This window comes from Cyprinus carpio, chromosome B8, assembly GCF_018340385.1.
Source record: "Cyprinus carpio isolate SPL01 chromosome B8, ASM1834038v1, whole genome shotgun sequence".
Classification (NCBI taxonomy): domain Eukaryota; kingdom Metazoa; phylum Chordata; class Actinopteri; order Cypriniformes; family Cyprinidae; genus Cyprinus; species Cyprinus carpio.
This window is the reverse complement of record NC_056604.1, coordinates 23,784,899-23,802,127: the sequence shown is the minus strand read 5'-3', so window position 1 is coordinate 23,802,127 and position 17,229 is coordinate 23,784,899. Positions and strand designations below refer to the sequence as shown.

At 34.1% G+C, this 17,229-nt stretch overlaps 3 protein-coding genes across 3 annotated transcripts in view; 2 read left to right on the top strand and 1 right to left on the bottom strand.

Annotated features, from left to right (window-relative positions):
* The first annotated feature begins 1,472 nt into the window (after window positions 1–1,472).
* On the top strand, window positions 1,473–4,794 carry LOC122138278 (beta-2-microglobulin-like). The gene is made up of 4 exons (XM_042730186.1): window positions 1,473–1,640; window positions 2,852–3,124; window positions 3,850–3,873; window positions 4,023–4,794. Exons 1-3 carry the CDS (start codon window positions 1,580–1,582, stop codon window positions 3,861–3,863), a joined length of 348 nt encoding a protein of 115 aa, XP_042586120.1. The 5' UTR covers window positions 1,473–1,579; the 3' UTR covers window positions 3,864–3,873; window positions 4,023–4,794.
* A 383-nt stretch (window positions 4,795–5,177) lies between these two features.
* ubl4a (ubiquitin like 4A) lies at window positions 5,178–12,291 on the top strand. Its single transcript, XM_042730184.1, has 4 exons — window positions 5,178–5,366; window positions 6,597–6,702; window positions 6,853–7,064; window positions 11,975–12,291. The coding sequence occupies exons 1-4, from the start codon at window positions 5,319–5,321 to the stop codon at window positions 12,080–12,082; spliced, it is 474 nt and encodes a 157-aa protein (XP_042586118.1). The 5' UTR covers window positions 5,178–5,318; the 3' UTR covers window positions 12,083–12,291.
* Window positions 12,292–13,266: 975 nt separating this feature from the next.
* Window positions 13,267–17,229, bottom strand: part of LOC109100413 (ras-related protein rab7-like) — a 5,352-nt gene continuing 1,389 nt past the window's right edge. Inside the window, exons 4-6 of the mRNA XM_042730183.1 lie at window positions 15,850–16,068; window positions 15,150–15,278; window positions 13,267–13,826 (exon numbers count right to left, since the gene is read on the bottom strand). Coding sequence (XP_042586117.1) covers window positions 13,740–13,826; window positions 15,150–15,278; window positions 15,850–16,068 — 435 coding nt within the window. The 3' untranslated portion in view covers window positions 13,267–13,739. The remainder of the gene's footprint in view (window positions 13,827–15,149; window positions 15,279–15,849; window positions 16,069–17,229) is intronic.

The following is a 17,229-nucleotide window of genomic DNA, read 5'->3' as shown; positions in this document are numbered from 1 at the left end:
GTCATTTGAGCAGAAAAACATATCAAAAACACACACATAAAAAATAAAATAAAATAAAAAAAACTGTTTATAATACACCTGTTGTTGTGTAACATCAAAGGTGTAGATACAGTGAATGTGATTTCACCAAACCTACAACTTTCCAGTCAACCAATCAGAACTGAAGAATACTTTTCAGGAATTGTCATGATAGTTTTAGGCTTACAGGTTAGGTGTTTCTGCACCCTTGTTATTCAGCTATTGTTTCCTCCTGATTTTAGGAAAAACTGTCTTTAGGGTTAGGTTTAGGGGTAGTGATAAGGTACAAAAAAATAAAATAACATTAGCTTCTCTATTCTTCTCTGTTCTTTTTGTATTATATTCCTTTTCTTTTTATTTATTACAGTTAACAAAAGCAAAAAAAGGCCTCTAACACTAGCTTGCTCTATTCTATCTGTTTTATTTGTATTTATTATATAAAAACCTTGCTATGTGTACTACGTTGTGCTAACTGAGACATGTTATAGCACTGGCTCATCATTACTCTTTTGTTGATTTTGATTGCTTCCATTGTCCACATTTGTAAGTTGCTTTAGATAAAAGCGTCTTCTAAATGACTAAATGTAATGTAAATGTAAGGTTAGGTCTATGTTTTTGGACAGACAAAAGATGTTGATCCAGGAACATATCAGCTAATGTAAAAAAGAAAAGAAAGGGCATATTTAACATAGCTTTTGTAATGACCTGTCATTTAACTATTAAAAGTCATTCTAAATTTAGATTCAGAGTCTGGATTTGGAGAATTATGTGAATGATAATTTAACCTTGTAGCCCTATAATGTAGGCTCCTGTATGCCAAGCCAGTAGCTGTCGATGTCACTTTTGAAAAGGACCTCACACATGTCTATAGACTGAACATGTAATAGCCTTCGCATGCACATGACATCATCATTTTCACAAACTTGCATGATTGTACACAGAGACTAAACAGGAATTGTTTTCAAGAACTTATACATGTTGAAAATTTGTGTTTTGAGGCCCCCAGGTTAGGGTTATTTGTTTCAGTTTTATGTAACTTGGGCAGTTAGCATGTGATTGAGATGACCAATGACATCTTTAGAGTCAGCTGCAGGCGTGGTTTGCACTTCAGGAAAAAAAAAAAAAAAAAAAAAAAAAGCAGGCATTTTATGTTGGGCAGGTGGTTTCATGGAGGCCGCCATGTAAAGAAATGAAACTTCTGCATGATGCTTCACCTGATTTGAGTAAGCACTACACTGCACAAACTTATACATCTGCATAAAGTGGAATTATTACAAGAGCAATTTACTGCATAAGATGAAATGTGAAGTGTGATGTTAAAAGTCACTTATTAATACTAGAGTCACCATCAACCTTTAGAGCGCCATAATCACCCAGTAACAGAGAAAGAAAATGCATGATTGGTTAAAAATCAAGTTTGAGGGCGGGGTTTAATCTGTTGTCCCGTATGTTTGTCCTCTTCCGTAGGCAGTGTTTTGTGGCTCCAGGAAGCCAGACGTGAACTCGACTGACGAAAAGAATAATAGAGACCAGGGACATCACGGGACATCACATTTTAACCATGTTAAAACTCGCTGTAGTCGCTCTTGTGCTTCTCAGCGCCAGCTGTTTTGCCAAACAATGTAAGTATAAAGAATCTGTTTTCTGACGCGTTCTTATCTACTCTTCTTATTACGTTTATTTTTATTAATCTCTTATATTCCCATTCTTACGTGTAGTCTTCATCAAACACGTTTGAATCCCACAGTAGTTTTTTTTTTTTAATAATATTATGTTTTTCAAGCTAAATCGTGTATGACGTACTTTCATCTGCTATGGAGAACACGGAAAAGCATACGTGCAAAACCCTGAAAAAAGAAGAAAGTATTTTTATAACTTTAAAAAGCTTGTGAAAATCTGTCCAGAGAATTAAACATGTCTAAGACATGTGTGTTTGTCTGAAATCCCCGGAACATTTTACTTTCACTTTCACTTCTAGCCACTCGTGATAGAAAAACTCGTTTTACTGGATATTAATGATTGGTGTTTAAAAAGTTACATTAATATGACACATGATATCATGATATTTACTCAGTTTTTGTTTGTTTGTTTCTTTAAGAAATGATTCTTCAAACAAACAACTACTCCTAAACAGATAAACATACTGTACATGGGTCAAAGTCGAGGGTGCCTGCATCAGATTACATTTATGAAAGTGATTTAATACACAAGCACACTGAATGCAAGTAAAGTGAATACTTAAATGTTTCTAATAACTTTTGTGAAACAAAATGTCACAATATGGGTGAAATAACATTCCATCGTCATTCAGTGTAACAGATATATTTGTGTAAAAACGAAAACGTACTTATTCTGACCTGTACTTATTAAAAATAAATAAATAAATAATAATAAAAAATATATACACGATTATACTAAATTGTATTATATTTTGAATGAATAATAACTTCTTGTTGACAAAAGTTATTTGAAGGATTGTGTCAAATGCCAATGAATTTGTTTTTGTGGGTTGCACTGTGATCCTTTAATAGCGTCTTTTAATGTAATCTAAGGATTCTTATTTTTAATATGCCTGGAAGGATTTTTATTATATGAACTATTGTTACTCTAAAAGGCATTTTAGTGGGTGTCTTCTGTAAATTATGGTAAAACTGTATCATAGTCTAAAAAATTAAAATTAACAGGAGTGAGTTCATATTCTAAAATCCCTTTTTGTCTTTGATCCGCATGCTCGGATGAATAAATGAATGAAAAAGATAGCCTACATACATAATACATGCAATACAGTACATGTATATAAGAATGAACAGTACTCAAACTTTATTGTTTTTAGCTGACCCCAAAGTGCAGGTGTACAGCCGCAACCCTGGAGAGTATGGGAAGAAAAACGTGCTGATCTGCTACGTCAGTGGCTTTCACCCCCCGGACATCACCATTGAGCTCCTGAGGAACGGGGTGGAGATCCCGGGCAGCCACCAGACCGACCTGGCCTTCGAGCAGGGCTGGCAGTTCCACCTGACCAAGCATGCTGACTTTACCCCCCAGACGGGAGAGGAGTACAGCTGCAGAGTCCGGCACATGACCAACACAAAAATCTACACGTGGGGTGAGAACACATCTGAAGTCTTTATCTCATGAGCCCCATTGCTGTTGATTTTCACTGTCGATGAATAACAGAAAGTGGTAGGTGAAGGTCAGATGCTGGTTCATTTAGGAGCTGTTTGAGTATTTCCCACTTTCATAGACATCTGTCTATTGGATTGTGGAGGTTAATTTCTCTCTTTCATGTTAATTATAGTTTTGGGAGTCATTAAGTAGTCACATAACACATTTAAACTATCATACAAACAAAACAAAATGTCCTTAAAACCAAATATTTGAAAGGGATGATATATTACTATGCAAACACACAGATCCAACAATATGCAAAATTATAAATTATGACGTCATTATTTGTAAACAGCTAATTAATAGTCATCTCAAATCTTCACCAGTCTTTATGGCCACTTTTTTTTTATTTTAGATATTTTAATAAGTACAGGTCAGAATAACTGTGTTGTTTCATTTTTACATAAATATATCTGTTATGCTGAATGCCGATGGATAATTTTACCCATATTTTGGCCTTTTTTTATTTCACAGAGGTTATTAGAAACATTAAAGTAGACACTTTGCTTGCATTTAATATGCTTTATGTGTATATGAAATCACTTTTGTAAATTTAATTTGATGATAATCTCAGACTGGGACTTATGTGATGATACAAATGAAATGTTCTACTTTTTAAAGGAAATAATACAGTGAAACTAATGTTTGTTTTCTCTCTGGTAGAACCGGACATGTGAACGTGCAACAGTAAGTTCTGATAAGATTGTTTTTATTTTTTTTTAAAGGCTTTATGTAATCTAGCATACCTTTCAAGTGATGTTGGTTCGTGTATTCAGTTATTTTTAGTACAATCTTTTATCAGTCACAGTATGTTAAATGTATTTTGTTTTTCACAGATTGCCGGAAATAACAGTTGATTCTCTTCACCCTCTCTCTCCGAAACGCCAATCCTGCTTCGATTTGATTTTATAATTCAGGGGTGTCCCGTCCTGCAGAGCTCAGCTCCAGGTTCAGGTGTGTTTAACTGGAGCTAACCTCTGCAGGATAGTTACAGCAGTAGATCCGCACCCTGATATCGTCTCTCAGCTGCGTCTGGTCTGATCTCTAGGAACTCCAGCACTTATCAGACACTCCTAGAGCAGGATGGGACACCCCTGATTTAGGATATGCTGCCTGTGTTGCAGGCTGCAATGTGTTTTCTTTCACACAATGAAGACAAATGTGTAACTTTACTTTAATTTTCTTTTGGTGTGTATCTTGACATAATTATTAGGGTGCCTGCAGTATATATATCAGCAATTTTCTAAAATCTTGGCTGAGGAATTTCTTTCCGTAAGTTAGTCTTTATAACATTAGCACTTAAACATCTTAATGTTTTTTTTCTGAAATGTATTTAAAATTAATGTGAAGAATCAGGAGGGGGAGGTTTTGACAATTTCAGTGGTATAATTCTTGCATACACTGACTCAAGCATGCTTTTAGTGTTAAAAATCCTATGGAAAGATTTATTGTCTCCATAAATAAATCATCAGAGTTTCTTAGTAAAAATCAGTGACAAAAGATTGCAATTTTTAAAATGTAAGCCAAATTCTGTTTATGATGTATCAACTGACTGTAGAGTTTATAATGCCTTGTAATTCGGTTCAATAAAATATTTTTCCTTCTTAATTATGCGTCTTTATTGTGAACCTCGTATCTGTGTGTCTTCTTGCTGTGGCCTTGATCAGGGTCTCAAATTAAATTCTAATCCAGAATCTGAGTTTTATGGTCTTTGTCTGTTTCAAGTGTATTTGGTATTGGTTTTGTCTTCATGACCCCATATTGGAGGTCTCCTGTCCTCTTCTGTGTCCTACTTCAGCTCAGACAGGGACAATAGTCTTTCTATGGTTTTTAATTTTCTGTATTTTGCGAGATTTAGCCATATTACATTTTACTGACAATACAAAATGTTAGTATTCTTTATAAAAAATATGCATTTTTATATAAAATAATTATGTGATTTGATTTAAGTCAGGTCATTAAAAAGCACACAGTGTGGTCTTTGTTCTGGGTGAGGCGCAGCGTTCCCCGCGCATGCGCAGATCCGGTGTGATCGACGTCATGTCCGTGGGAAACGTCGGCTGGTAGTTCACGAGTGTTCAGCGAGACACTTATCTAGTCTTTAGTTTATATTTAATTGTATAAATGTGAAGATGATTCTTACAGTAAAGCCGCTTCAAGGGAAAGAGTGTAATGTTCAGGTAAGCGTGAGTGTCGCGAGGTGTTTGAGGCGCTAATGTGGCTGCTAGCTGCTTTAGCACAGCGCGTGCTGCGGCTTGCTTCCATCACTCCGGTGTATGTGAGGTTTGTTTTGTCCTGGCCAGTAATTTATAGATAATAATATAGTCTGCTGCAGCTCATTAGAAATGATTTACACTCTCCAGACAGTTATTTTGTCCACGACCAAACCAATTGAGCTGCTTAACTTCGTTAGAGAGTTACTGGCTGTAAAGGTATATAGATGTTGTGTCTATTTTATTAATTAATATATCTATATACACAACACAAATCTAAAACCTTAGAAAAATTATACTTGAAATAAAATAAACATTAACTGCAAAAAAAAAAAAAAAACTACACCACAGGTCAAAAGTTTGGAATAATCATGATTTTATGAATCAAGTATTAGAATATTATTCCATATTAATGTAACGTAATATTATATAATATTACTTTTATTACAAAGATATATAATAATATTACAGTACTTAAAATATATTATAGTACAGTATTCGATTTATTTATTTACAAAGAGCAAAAAACAGTAAACTTGTTATTACTTGCACTACTGTCTGTTCATCCAGAAACACTGAATAATCCATTTGCACACTGGAATATTTTCTATGCACTTTACTGACCATTGCGATAGTGTAAATTATGTTCATATGTTCATAGTTCTGCCTGTAGTGTACAAACACTTTCACATAATCCATCTGTATAGTATGTTTATAGTACACCTATCTGTATATCATGCTGATAGTATTTAAAATCTGTAAATTATGTCCATAATACTTATCTGTATAGTTATTGTACATATTGTAGACACTGTATGTTCTGTACTTACTGCTTATTGCACTTCTGGTTAGATGCTAACTGCATTTCGTTGCCTTGTACCTTACATGTGCAATGACAATAAAGTTGAATCTAATCTATTATGATAATATTACAATTTAAAATGTTTAAAATAATTCTGTATTTTCAGCAGCTATTACCAGGTTTCATGTGATCCTTCAGTAATTATTGTTTTATTATGTATAGTTAGACTGACACACAGAAAGCAGTGTGCATATCATTTCATTATTTTATCAGTTATCTATCTATCTATCTATCTATCTATCTATCTATCTACTGTATATACACACACAGATAGATAGATATTTGTATGAACTGTGCAGTGCTTTTGTCAGCACTTGTGTTCTTTTCGTGCACAGGTGACAGAAAATGAAAAGGTATCAACAGTGAAAGAGCTGGTGTCCGAGCGTTTAAACATCCCTCCCAGTCAGCAGAGACTGCTGTATAAAGGAAAAGCACTTGCAGGTAAAAGCACTCTTTGCTAGCACATGTGTTTATCATTTAGAGTAGCACTGTTTTCATTTCCTCCTGCGGTGTTTTTCTGAGACATTCCAGTCATAGCGTGAGGTGTGTTGTGTGTGTACGTCACTGTGACGCTTGGTTTGCTGTTTTCAGATGAACACCGGTTGAGTGATTACTCCATCGGTCCGGAGGCCAAGCTGAATCTGGTGGTGCGTCCGGCGGGCGAGAGGAGTGGCGGCGCGGTGGGAGCTAGCAGCAGTAGTCCTGATAAAGCACGCGGTGGTGTGTGGCAGTTATTGTCAACTGTCCTGGCCAAACATTTCAGCCCAGCCGACGCAGCAAAAGTGCAGGAGCAACTTATTAAAGTACGTTCAAGACTAAATTAAATTCTATTGCAATAGTTTTATTTCCATTTCTTTTTATTACTCTTTGTTGTAATCTGAATGCGAGTGACTTAGAAAGGGCATCCCTAATATGGAGGCTATAAGAAGACCCATGTGTGCTATGTGTGGGGAAGAAAAAAATCAATGTTAAAAGACAAACGTTTACATAAAAAATATTTTATTTTAATTCCAAAGAAACAATTAAAGTATTATCTGGAAAATATTTACTTCTGTATTAAGTTGACAGCGTGTTTATTAGAGTAATTTTATACATATGGTAGTCAACATTTGAAGTGGTTTAAAATCTTTCGTCAAAGTTGTCCTTAAACCAAAAATGCATTCTTGTCTTGGGACAACTTTGATTAACTTTTTAATCCACTTCAAATGTTGACTATATATATATATAGAAAGTATTGAAGTGAGCATGATAAAGGTTACAATGGCCCCAAGAAACTTGTGCACATTTGCTTTTATTTCTTAGAATAATTCTGTTTATTTTAAAAGAGATTCATTTCTTGATGGGTGTTTATTTTTTATATACTGTTATTGTATTACACATTTTAAATGATCTTTTTATTTTTAGATTTGTAGTTTCTATTTTGCTTTTTTTAATTTCAGTTATAGTTTTAATAATTTAATTTAATTTCAGTTATAGTTTTAGTAATTTTAGTACTTCATCTAAAATTTATTTTCACTTAGTTGGCAGAGCTATTCAAATTTTCATTTAAATTTTGTCTTAATTTTTTTTATTTTCAGCTTTATTTAATTTAAGTAGAGATGCACCGATTGTGCAATTGTGCTATGTGGCCAATTGTTATTTTTTTTTTTTGGTTTTTTTTTTTGTAAGTGACCTGCCGATGCCGATTTTTGCCAATTCCGATTTTGTTTAAGAACTATAATTGACAGTATATACACACAAAAAACAGCTTTTTTCCAATGCAAAAAAATTATTTACAAAATTTAAAAATATATTACAAATGTTCTCTCACTTAAACAACTCTCAAAATTAAGTGATTTGTGACTGGAAAGAGGAAGAAATAACAATTAAAAATGAAAATGAGCTGCTGTATATAACAAAACAGATGTCGTTTCACACTGTGTTTATAAATGGTCATTTTTTCCCCCTATCCTTATTAAATGTCATCTTTCACATCAAATTCTTACATTTATTTCAATTAATTCAGTTAGAATAATAAGAAACTGTAGAATTGTTACTATTTGAATGAAATCAGTATCAACAAACTCCATCTTTCATGGATCTCCATCTGAAGTGGCATTAGATGTATTTACTGTTTCATAAAGAATGCCTGCAAAAAATGCATTTACACCACAAAATTGCAACTTCATAAATAATTTTATAGGATTAATGGTTTAAATAATTTTTTGAACATACGATTAAGAAATGTTGGTAAAAATGCAATGATACGTTTAAATATGAAAACCAAACCACCAGTAGGTGCCAGCAAAAGACTGCTTTAATGAGTCATTTAGTCATTCATTCATTCAACCAATTTGTTCACACAGCTGATCAACTCAGAAATGAGGCATTGATGGCGCATAGAAAAGTCCAGAAAGGTGCTTGTGAGCGCCACCTTTCTGGACTTTTCTATGCGCCATCAATGCCTCATTTCTGAGTGAAATTACAAACGGGACTCCCTACAGTCTCGTGGACTTAACAGACATGCGCACACATTCCAGTTTTTCAATGGAAGTTGTGGTTTTCTCCTGATTCTAAAGAAAAAAATAAAATATTAGACAATTAAACAAAATCACATGTAATTTATGAATGAATGATTCAATAACTCACTCAAGATGTACTTGTTTCATTACTGGGTGAATCAGTGTTCTTTAACGAATCTCTTGTTTGATTCAAAGACAAATACATTTTAACAGCCCCTTATCGCCACCTACTGGCATAACAATATAATGATAAATCTTCATTTGAAGTGTCAAATTACTTTCAAAAGGTGATTTACTCTATTTTAATCGATACCATACACATCGTACACACAGTTTATATCTGAACTATAAACTTTTATCGCAGTACTTCTGTGATTAGAATGTTTGTGATTAGAATGTTTGTGATTAGAATGTTTGTGGCTGAAAAGACTGTGAAGCCGTTTCATTCATGACAGACAGCTGCTCTCTTTAGGTCAATGGCAGCGCGAACGCAAATTTAAATGTTCAAATCCCACTGATGTGATCGTATGTTGCACGGATGAACCAGCAAGTGATCACAACATTGTAATCGCACACATCAAAGGTTGAGGAATGAAACAGATGAATCATTGTAATTTAGGAATAGAATCATGTTGGTGTTTGAATCGTGTTCGCGATCTTAATCTATTAAATTAAAGTGCTTTGTCATGTTGGTGGTGACACCTCTCTTACAACATGTTTAGCTATCAAAGATATTACAGCTTTTTTGGATTCTAATCGCAAATGTAGCCAAACTTTGGAGCGCTTAGATTAGCGAGCAATGTCCTGGCAGAAAAAAAAAGCGCATTTGAATCGATAGGTGGAATTGAAATTTTAATTTGACAACAAGTATCTGATTCCTGACCTTAAGCATTCGATTCTGGAATAGGAATTGATTTTCGATTCCCAACACTAATGTTCTGTCTGAAATGTAAGTCGCTTAATTTTAACTTCTTGTTTATTAAACTACTATTGTATAAAATCAGTGTCACTTTTGCGTTGTTATTCGGGGAAACATCTTGGTCGTGTAATGTTGCTTACCTATATCATATGTTATAAATCTTTTTTTTTTTTTTTCTTAGCGTTGCATGCATCTATAACTTTCTTTGAGTTACTTTGTGTGTGCTGTTGCGCTCATATGTTCTGATTTTTGCACAGGTCTCTCTTTCTCACACTAGGATAGGTTGAGCGAGCCTCATCTGGCACAACAAATACTGTACATCATCAGTCGCCTTTTACACTGAATGCAATAAAATAAGAATCATTCTAGCGCAAACATTTTTGTTGCGCAAGTTTCAGTGCTTGCATAGTTATTTTTGCTATTGATATTTTAATCAGGCTTCCTGTCCGGTCGGGCAAGTTAAATTCTCTCTTACTTGCCCATTTAAAAAATCTACTTGTCCCAGATAGTGGTGTGTAATATTGACAATGATATCTCAGTATTTTTTGGGATTTTATCGATAACTGTAATTAGAAGATATTTTGCTGAGTGTGTTATTGTGCTGATGACTACTATGTAAAGTTTTCGATATTCTTCATATTCTGTGTGATGGTCAGTTCTCAACAGTGATAGAAATTCATTTTTTTTCCAATAAGCTTAAATGAATTTTTACCTTTTTTTTTTTCTTAGGCATTTTTACCTTTTTTCTAAAAGTGTGCATCGTTTGTGTCAAATCCTTACATTTTACCAATGAATTTGAATAATAAGACCTTTGGCCTGGTACCAATCAAATTAAATCATTATCAACAAAATTTATCTTGGCATTTAGATGCATTTACACAATGTTTAATGCAGCTCAGAGGGACGAGTGCTTTAACCAGTGACAAATGCATAATGTTTTGATATTTTTAACATAAAACATTAAATACTATGGAAGCCAATTTCTGCCACTAAATAAAAAAACAACAACGTAATTGCGAGTTTATATCTCGCAATTCTGACTTTATAACTCGCAATTCTGACTCTATAACTCGCAATTCTGACTCTATAACTCGCAATTCTGACTTTATAACTTGTAATAGCATGAACTCGCATTTCTGAGAAAAAGTCAAAATTCTGAGATAAAAATAACCTTGTTGAAATGGGCTTCCATAGAATACTGATATTTGAAATTATAAAAATATATATAAAAAAAGATAATTTAAATGTGAAACTGCCAGTAGGTGGCAGCAAAAGTCACTGTTAATAAGTGAGTCATTGCTATTGAAGCGAATCATTGAAACGAATGATTCATTCAGGAACAAAACTCTGTCATGTTGCTCAGAGACATGAAACAGTGCTGTGGCTATGTTTGGAATATAATTTTCTTCACGAAATAGAGCAAAAACAGGCAATATGGTGTCCAAACCATAATTCTTAATATTGACTTCTCGTTTATTGAACTGTTGTATAAAATCAATATCACAAGAAAAAACAGCAATCTTCGTGTGATTGATGAACTATATGAAATGATATAAATACACATTTTCTGCCCCCATATCTTGAATGTGTGATCTTTCTAAACACATTTTAATAGACTGAATCATGCAATGAAAGAACGCACTGTAAATGCGCACTTGCACTAATCTAACCTACTTTATCACGTAATGTATGCGTGCACTGTGTTTTGTTAGGTTTTGGCGATATGTACTCGATAATCGCACATCGTTAAAACAACAATTACGCTATTATCACAGATGATTTATATCGCACACTCCTAGTCCCGGACAAGCATTACTCGAGCCCTGTGGTTCCCCCAAGGTTTACTTTGCCTCTACACGTATTACAGATTGCGAACTTTGTGTCTTCTTCACTCACAGTGAAGAACTTCCATGCCGGCGGCATGTTTACATGCAGATGTGAGTGTATCTGAGACATCAAAACAGACCGGCTCGGAATATGCAGACTGACTGGCCAGTCACCGGAAAATCAGCTGATTCCGGTTCCTTTGCCGGTCGATCGGTGCATCTCTACATTTAACCAAAAGGTTTTTTAATAGTTTTTGTGAACAATAACAACACTACTTACGATTGCATCAGTCTTGTAGAAAGCAGAATCAAGCAACAATATTACATGATGTGTTAGATGCGTAAGAAGTGAACACTGTAAAAGTATTATAAAATCATTGGTCATGATTAGAATAGTGGAACATCTTTTTGTATGTCAATAATAATTAATAGGAACCAAGGTTAACGTTGTCTTTTCTTGTGGTCAGGATTATGAACGCTCGCTCAGACAGCTGAGTCTTGATGACATTGAGCGTCTGGCCAGCCGTCTGCTGCATCCGGAGACAGAAGGCATGGATACCTCATACATGGACTAAAACACACTAGACTGATGGAGACAGTGGACGAGCCACGGTCAGGGAGTGAGATGATTCATATGGACTTGAAGAGGCTTCTCTGATCTACAAGAGGCCACAATGCTGGCCGTTGCTTTCCATCAGAGGAAACCAGTGCTGCTTTTAGTGCAACTTTGTAAATATTGTGTGCAGATTATTGAGACAATAAAAAGTGTTCTTAATCAGCTTGATCATTTTGTTTTTAAATGTGGAATTAACAGCCAAGGCTTGGATGAAAATTCATCTTTATTTTTTTTTTTGGTTTTGGTGTCATTCTTACATTTGGCCAAAATAAAAATGATGCCCACATTTTTTTTTTCTTTTGCATTTTGGCATTTAAAATTGTATTTAATGAATACAAGCATAGTATGTGAATGTCCAAAGGCAATTTAAAACACTGGGTTAAGCATGATGTAACACCACAAGTGTGCTTCTAACCTGATTACTTAATACATGACCTCTTCATGAAACACACTGACATACTCAACAGCTATATGTCCAAAAATGTACGTTTTGTTCAACATTATAACTGGTGTGAGTGAAATATGTTACAGAGACAATTAAGTGGCTTAAAAAAATTACTTGCAGTAATTACAGTCCAACTAAGACTAAAATGATTTCAGATTTAATGTTGAAGTCAACCTAGAAAATCTAAGTACCCTTATGTTCAAGGTAATGCACTTTTACCACATATTCTTTTTTTTTTTTTAATTCATGACAAGTTACATAGTAGGGCTGGGAGATGAGTGAAGAAATCATATATATTATTGTTATTTTTATCTTTTGACATCAGTCATTTGCCATGATTTATTTATTTAGAGGAACTATCATTTCAAACAAACGGCAATTTTGTGAAGTGGATTTTAAAAATGTCTGAAGTAAACAAAAAAAAAAAAAAAAAAAAAAATTGCAGTAATAATCTAGTTTAAAAAAAATCAAGCCATATTTTCCACACCCTTTTCCTTCATAGACACAGGTAAAACCTACTTTTTAAATTTTAAAACATTTTAAATTATGTGAAACGGGGACTTCCATAGTCATTTTTGAGTGATAAATCAAATTAATCTAACTGATCTGAAGAACTCCTAACTTATTTATGCTTTTTTTTTCTTTCTTTTTTTTTTTACTGAGAAGCTATGGTGTAAAAAAAGTGTAAACATAGTTGATTTTAAATGTCAGATAAAACATTTTATTAATATTATATTTCCCAGCCCTATTACATATGTAATGTCTTTTTTTATGAATATTCATTCAGCATGAGTGAAACATTGATATCAATAACCAACAGTAAGAATTAAAAAGGCACAACGAGTTAGCAGACCAAAGAATCATTTCTGAGAAAAGAAAATCAAATTGCTCAGACAGCAGAAGTAGCGACAGCTGTAGTGATAGCAGGACTCAATGTCAGAGGATACGCAACACATTGGTCTTGCTGTTCCTCGATAGTTTATCATACCACACATGTACTTGGAGTTCAGCAAGAAAATGGATGTTCAGCTTTCACATGTGGCATTTGATACCCTGGAGGTTTCAAAGGAGGAAAAGGGGAGGATGGGTGCTAGAATAACAGGCCTGGATCTCTCCCTTTCCCATGCTGGCTCTTTCTCTTTCTCTTCCCGTCCCCAGTTTGGTCTTTCCTTCAGCAGCTGCAGCCGTCACTGCTAGACACAGGTCTGTCGTCTCTTAGTTTAATCTGGTCAGGGAAGTCATACGTCTCCACCGACTCCTGAAAGTTCAATTCATTTCAGATTTAGTTTTTATTTAACGACAAAATCCAGCCAGTTAAATATATTCCTAAAAATGAAGGTTCTTTATTGGCATTGATGGTTCCTTCCATGAAGAAACTTTACCATTCATTCGAACTTTCCATTGAACAAAAGGTTTTTATAGCGGAATAAGATTCAGATTATTATAATGTTTTTCAAACTAAAAAATGGTTCTTTTAAGAACTATTAACTTAAAGGTTCTAAAATGGCTCTTCAGTGGCATCACTTCCTTTTTGGAACCTTTATTTATTTTTAAAAGTTTAGAATGTTTTCATTCCACAAAAGATTCTTAACAGTAGACAAGTTTATCTAGAAGTTCTTCAAACTGAGAAAAAAAAAGGTTAATTTAATTTTTTTTCCGAAAGGTTCTTTGGGGAACCAAAACCTTCTGAATCGTTTACTCACCCATGCCATTCAAAAACTGACATAAAACAAAAGAAGAAATTTTGCAGAATGTTCATGTTAAATTTTCCCATACAATGAAAGCAGTGGCTCAAATCATCCAAAAAAGGACAAGTGTCATAAAAATAATTCATATTACTTATTTTCATATTATTAATATTATCATATATTATTAAAACTTAACAATAAAATGGTTTCGCATGACAAAAATACCAATATTTAAGTCTAATATTCTCAATCTCTAACATCACCAACAATAAATCGGTTTCATACAGCACATCTGAATATTCACAAATGAGATTTTGGTTGTAGTGTACTTACAGTGTATTTATCTAAGAAAGTTCTGGTAATATAAGGTAACTACATGGGGTAGGGTTAGGTTTAGGGGTAGGTTCAGGGTTAGTACCTAGGTATTACATAGTTATTGTAATTACTATAATAAGTACATAGTATGTACATGAGGAACAGGACTGTAAAATAATGTGCTACCGAGATTTTAATGAAAAACTTCACACCTATCCGATTTATTGGATCAGATTAGAGAATATAGCACAAGTTGTACAAACTACTTGTATGGAGTTTTTTGTACTGAAAAGAGCAGCATGAACATTCTACTAAATGTCTCCTTTTGTGTTCTATAAGAGAAAGTTTATAGGTTTGGTGAGTAAATTGTTTCAAGACACAATTTCCCTTTTCCTTTTTTTTTCATTTTAACAAAGCAATGAATGACTGATTATTGTCAGAGTATTTTTCATCTGCTATCAAACAGTATTGTGGCTGATGAGTAAGCTTATTAAAAGTGACATATTTGTAACAGTTTGATTTTGTTGAATGGTATTTCTGAAATCAATCTGAAGACATGTATTCAAAGCTTCCTGTACCTGTTTGAGAGCATTGCGAGCGATAGTTTGGAAGGCCTGGTCCACGTTAATGGCTTCTTTGGCACTGGTCTCAAAATAGGGGATGTTGTTCTTACTCTGACACCACGCTTGAGCTCGCTTTGTCGTTACCTGCACAGAAAACAGAGGATCTGGGGATGAAACGATGAATTACAACATGGCTTATAATATTTTATTAAGTCACTTGATGTGCTCTTGACCGACAATGTTCCCAGTTCAAATTCTGCCTATTTGCCTATTTATGAGATCACTGCCCAATAAAAGTCCTTCACATAGACTACCATTAAAATTTTGGGTGTCACATGATCCTTCAGAAATCATTCTAATATGCTGATTTACTACTAAAGAAACATTTCTGATTATTATCAATGTTGAAAACAGCTTTGCTGCTTCCCTTTTTTTTTTTTTTTTTTGAAAAAAAAGGATTCTTTGATAAATAGAAATAGAATTAGAAAATAGAATTTCGGGGTAATTTATGACCAAGGACAATTATTTACAGATTTAGCAATTTTCCTAAATTTTCAATGACTATTATTATCATTTATAATTTTGAAAGAAGTTACTGATCCCCAGCTTTTGAACGGTAGTGCACATCTCATTATATTATATCAGCCATTGAAAATCCACTCGTTCTATGAATTTTAACCCTTTAAAACCAAGGCGTTCCAGTCTGCACACCGACCTGACGGTTCTCCAGGTCGATTTTGTTGCCCAGCACAACAAAGGGGAAGTTCTCCGGGTCACGAGGACTGGCCTGAATGAGGAACTCGTCCCTCCAGCTGTCCATAGTCTTGAATGTAGTTGGCGCCGTGACGTCGTACACCAGCACGCAGCAGTCCGCCCCTCTGTAGAACGCCACGCCCAGAGACTGAAAGCGCTCCTGCCCCGCCGTGTCCCAAATCTGAAAGAAGAAAATGCAGTTATTTACAGTAAATAACAAGGCTTTGCTCGACAATACTTTCATTTTTGGACTAGAATAACTACAGTTGCTACAATACAGAAATAATAACTAGTATCTTCTAACAAATGACATTTCAGGAATAGCTTCCCAAGTACTGCTTGTCTGGGCATGTGGGATCTACATCACATGACCCGTCACACAGGTTACAACATGGCTGACAAGTAAACACAACATGAATCAAACTAAATGTGACTCATTTATTTCACATGATCAGCAGAAGAACGAGTGGAAGATCCCATTAGTTATGAAGAACCCATTAGTTATGAGCAACTACAGAGGCTTCATATTTCTCAGATGACTGTGTTGGTTATTATGCAGCGTTTCATTATGTCACATGACCAGATATGATTATGCCGTGAGGAACTGTTGACAAAATAATGGTTGTTAAGGAAATGACTGCGCACTGGCCTCTTATTCATTTCTGAGCAGTTTCCAAGCTATTCGTTTCATTGATAAATCACTGCTACTAGAGGCATATAAGAGTGAATCTGACAAAGTTAATATTAGGCATTTTCACTTCAAAATCAAAGGAAGAATTATTTATTTAAAGATGACAACTGGCATTAAAATGTCCATAAATTATTGGCTTGCACATTTTTCTTTCTTTTAGTGTTTTTTTCTCTCTCTTATTTTTCAGATTTTCTAAAAAGCTGCATTAAACCATACAAATTAAACTACACAAATAAAATGAAAAATAATAATAAAAATTATGCAAAACATAATTATTATTGATTTATTTGAATGTAACTTTTTTTATTTAATTTTTTATTTTATTTTTAAATTATGATATTCACCTGTACATGAATAACACTTTCATTCAACATTTTTCATGTTTTTGAAGTCTCTTCTGTTCACCGAGGCTGCATTTATTTTACAGTACAAACAGTAATATTCTGAAATATTATTACAATTTAAAAGAACTGTTTTCTATTTTAATACATTTAAAATGAAATTCATTCCTGTGATGTAAAGCTTCGTTACGCCAGTCTTCTGATCCTTCAGAAATGTTTCTTTGCTGCTCAAGAAACATTTCTGATTCTTATCAATGTTGAAAACAGTTGTGCTGCTTCATATTTCTGTGGAAACTTTGATGCATTTTAT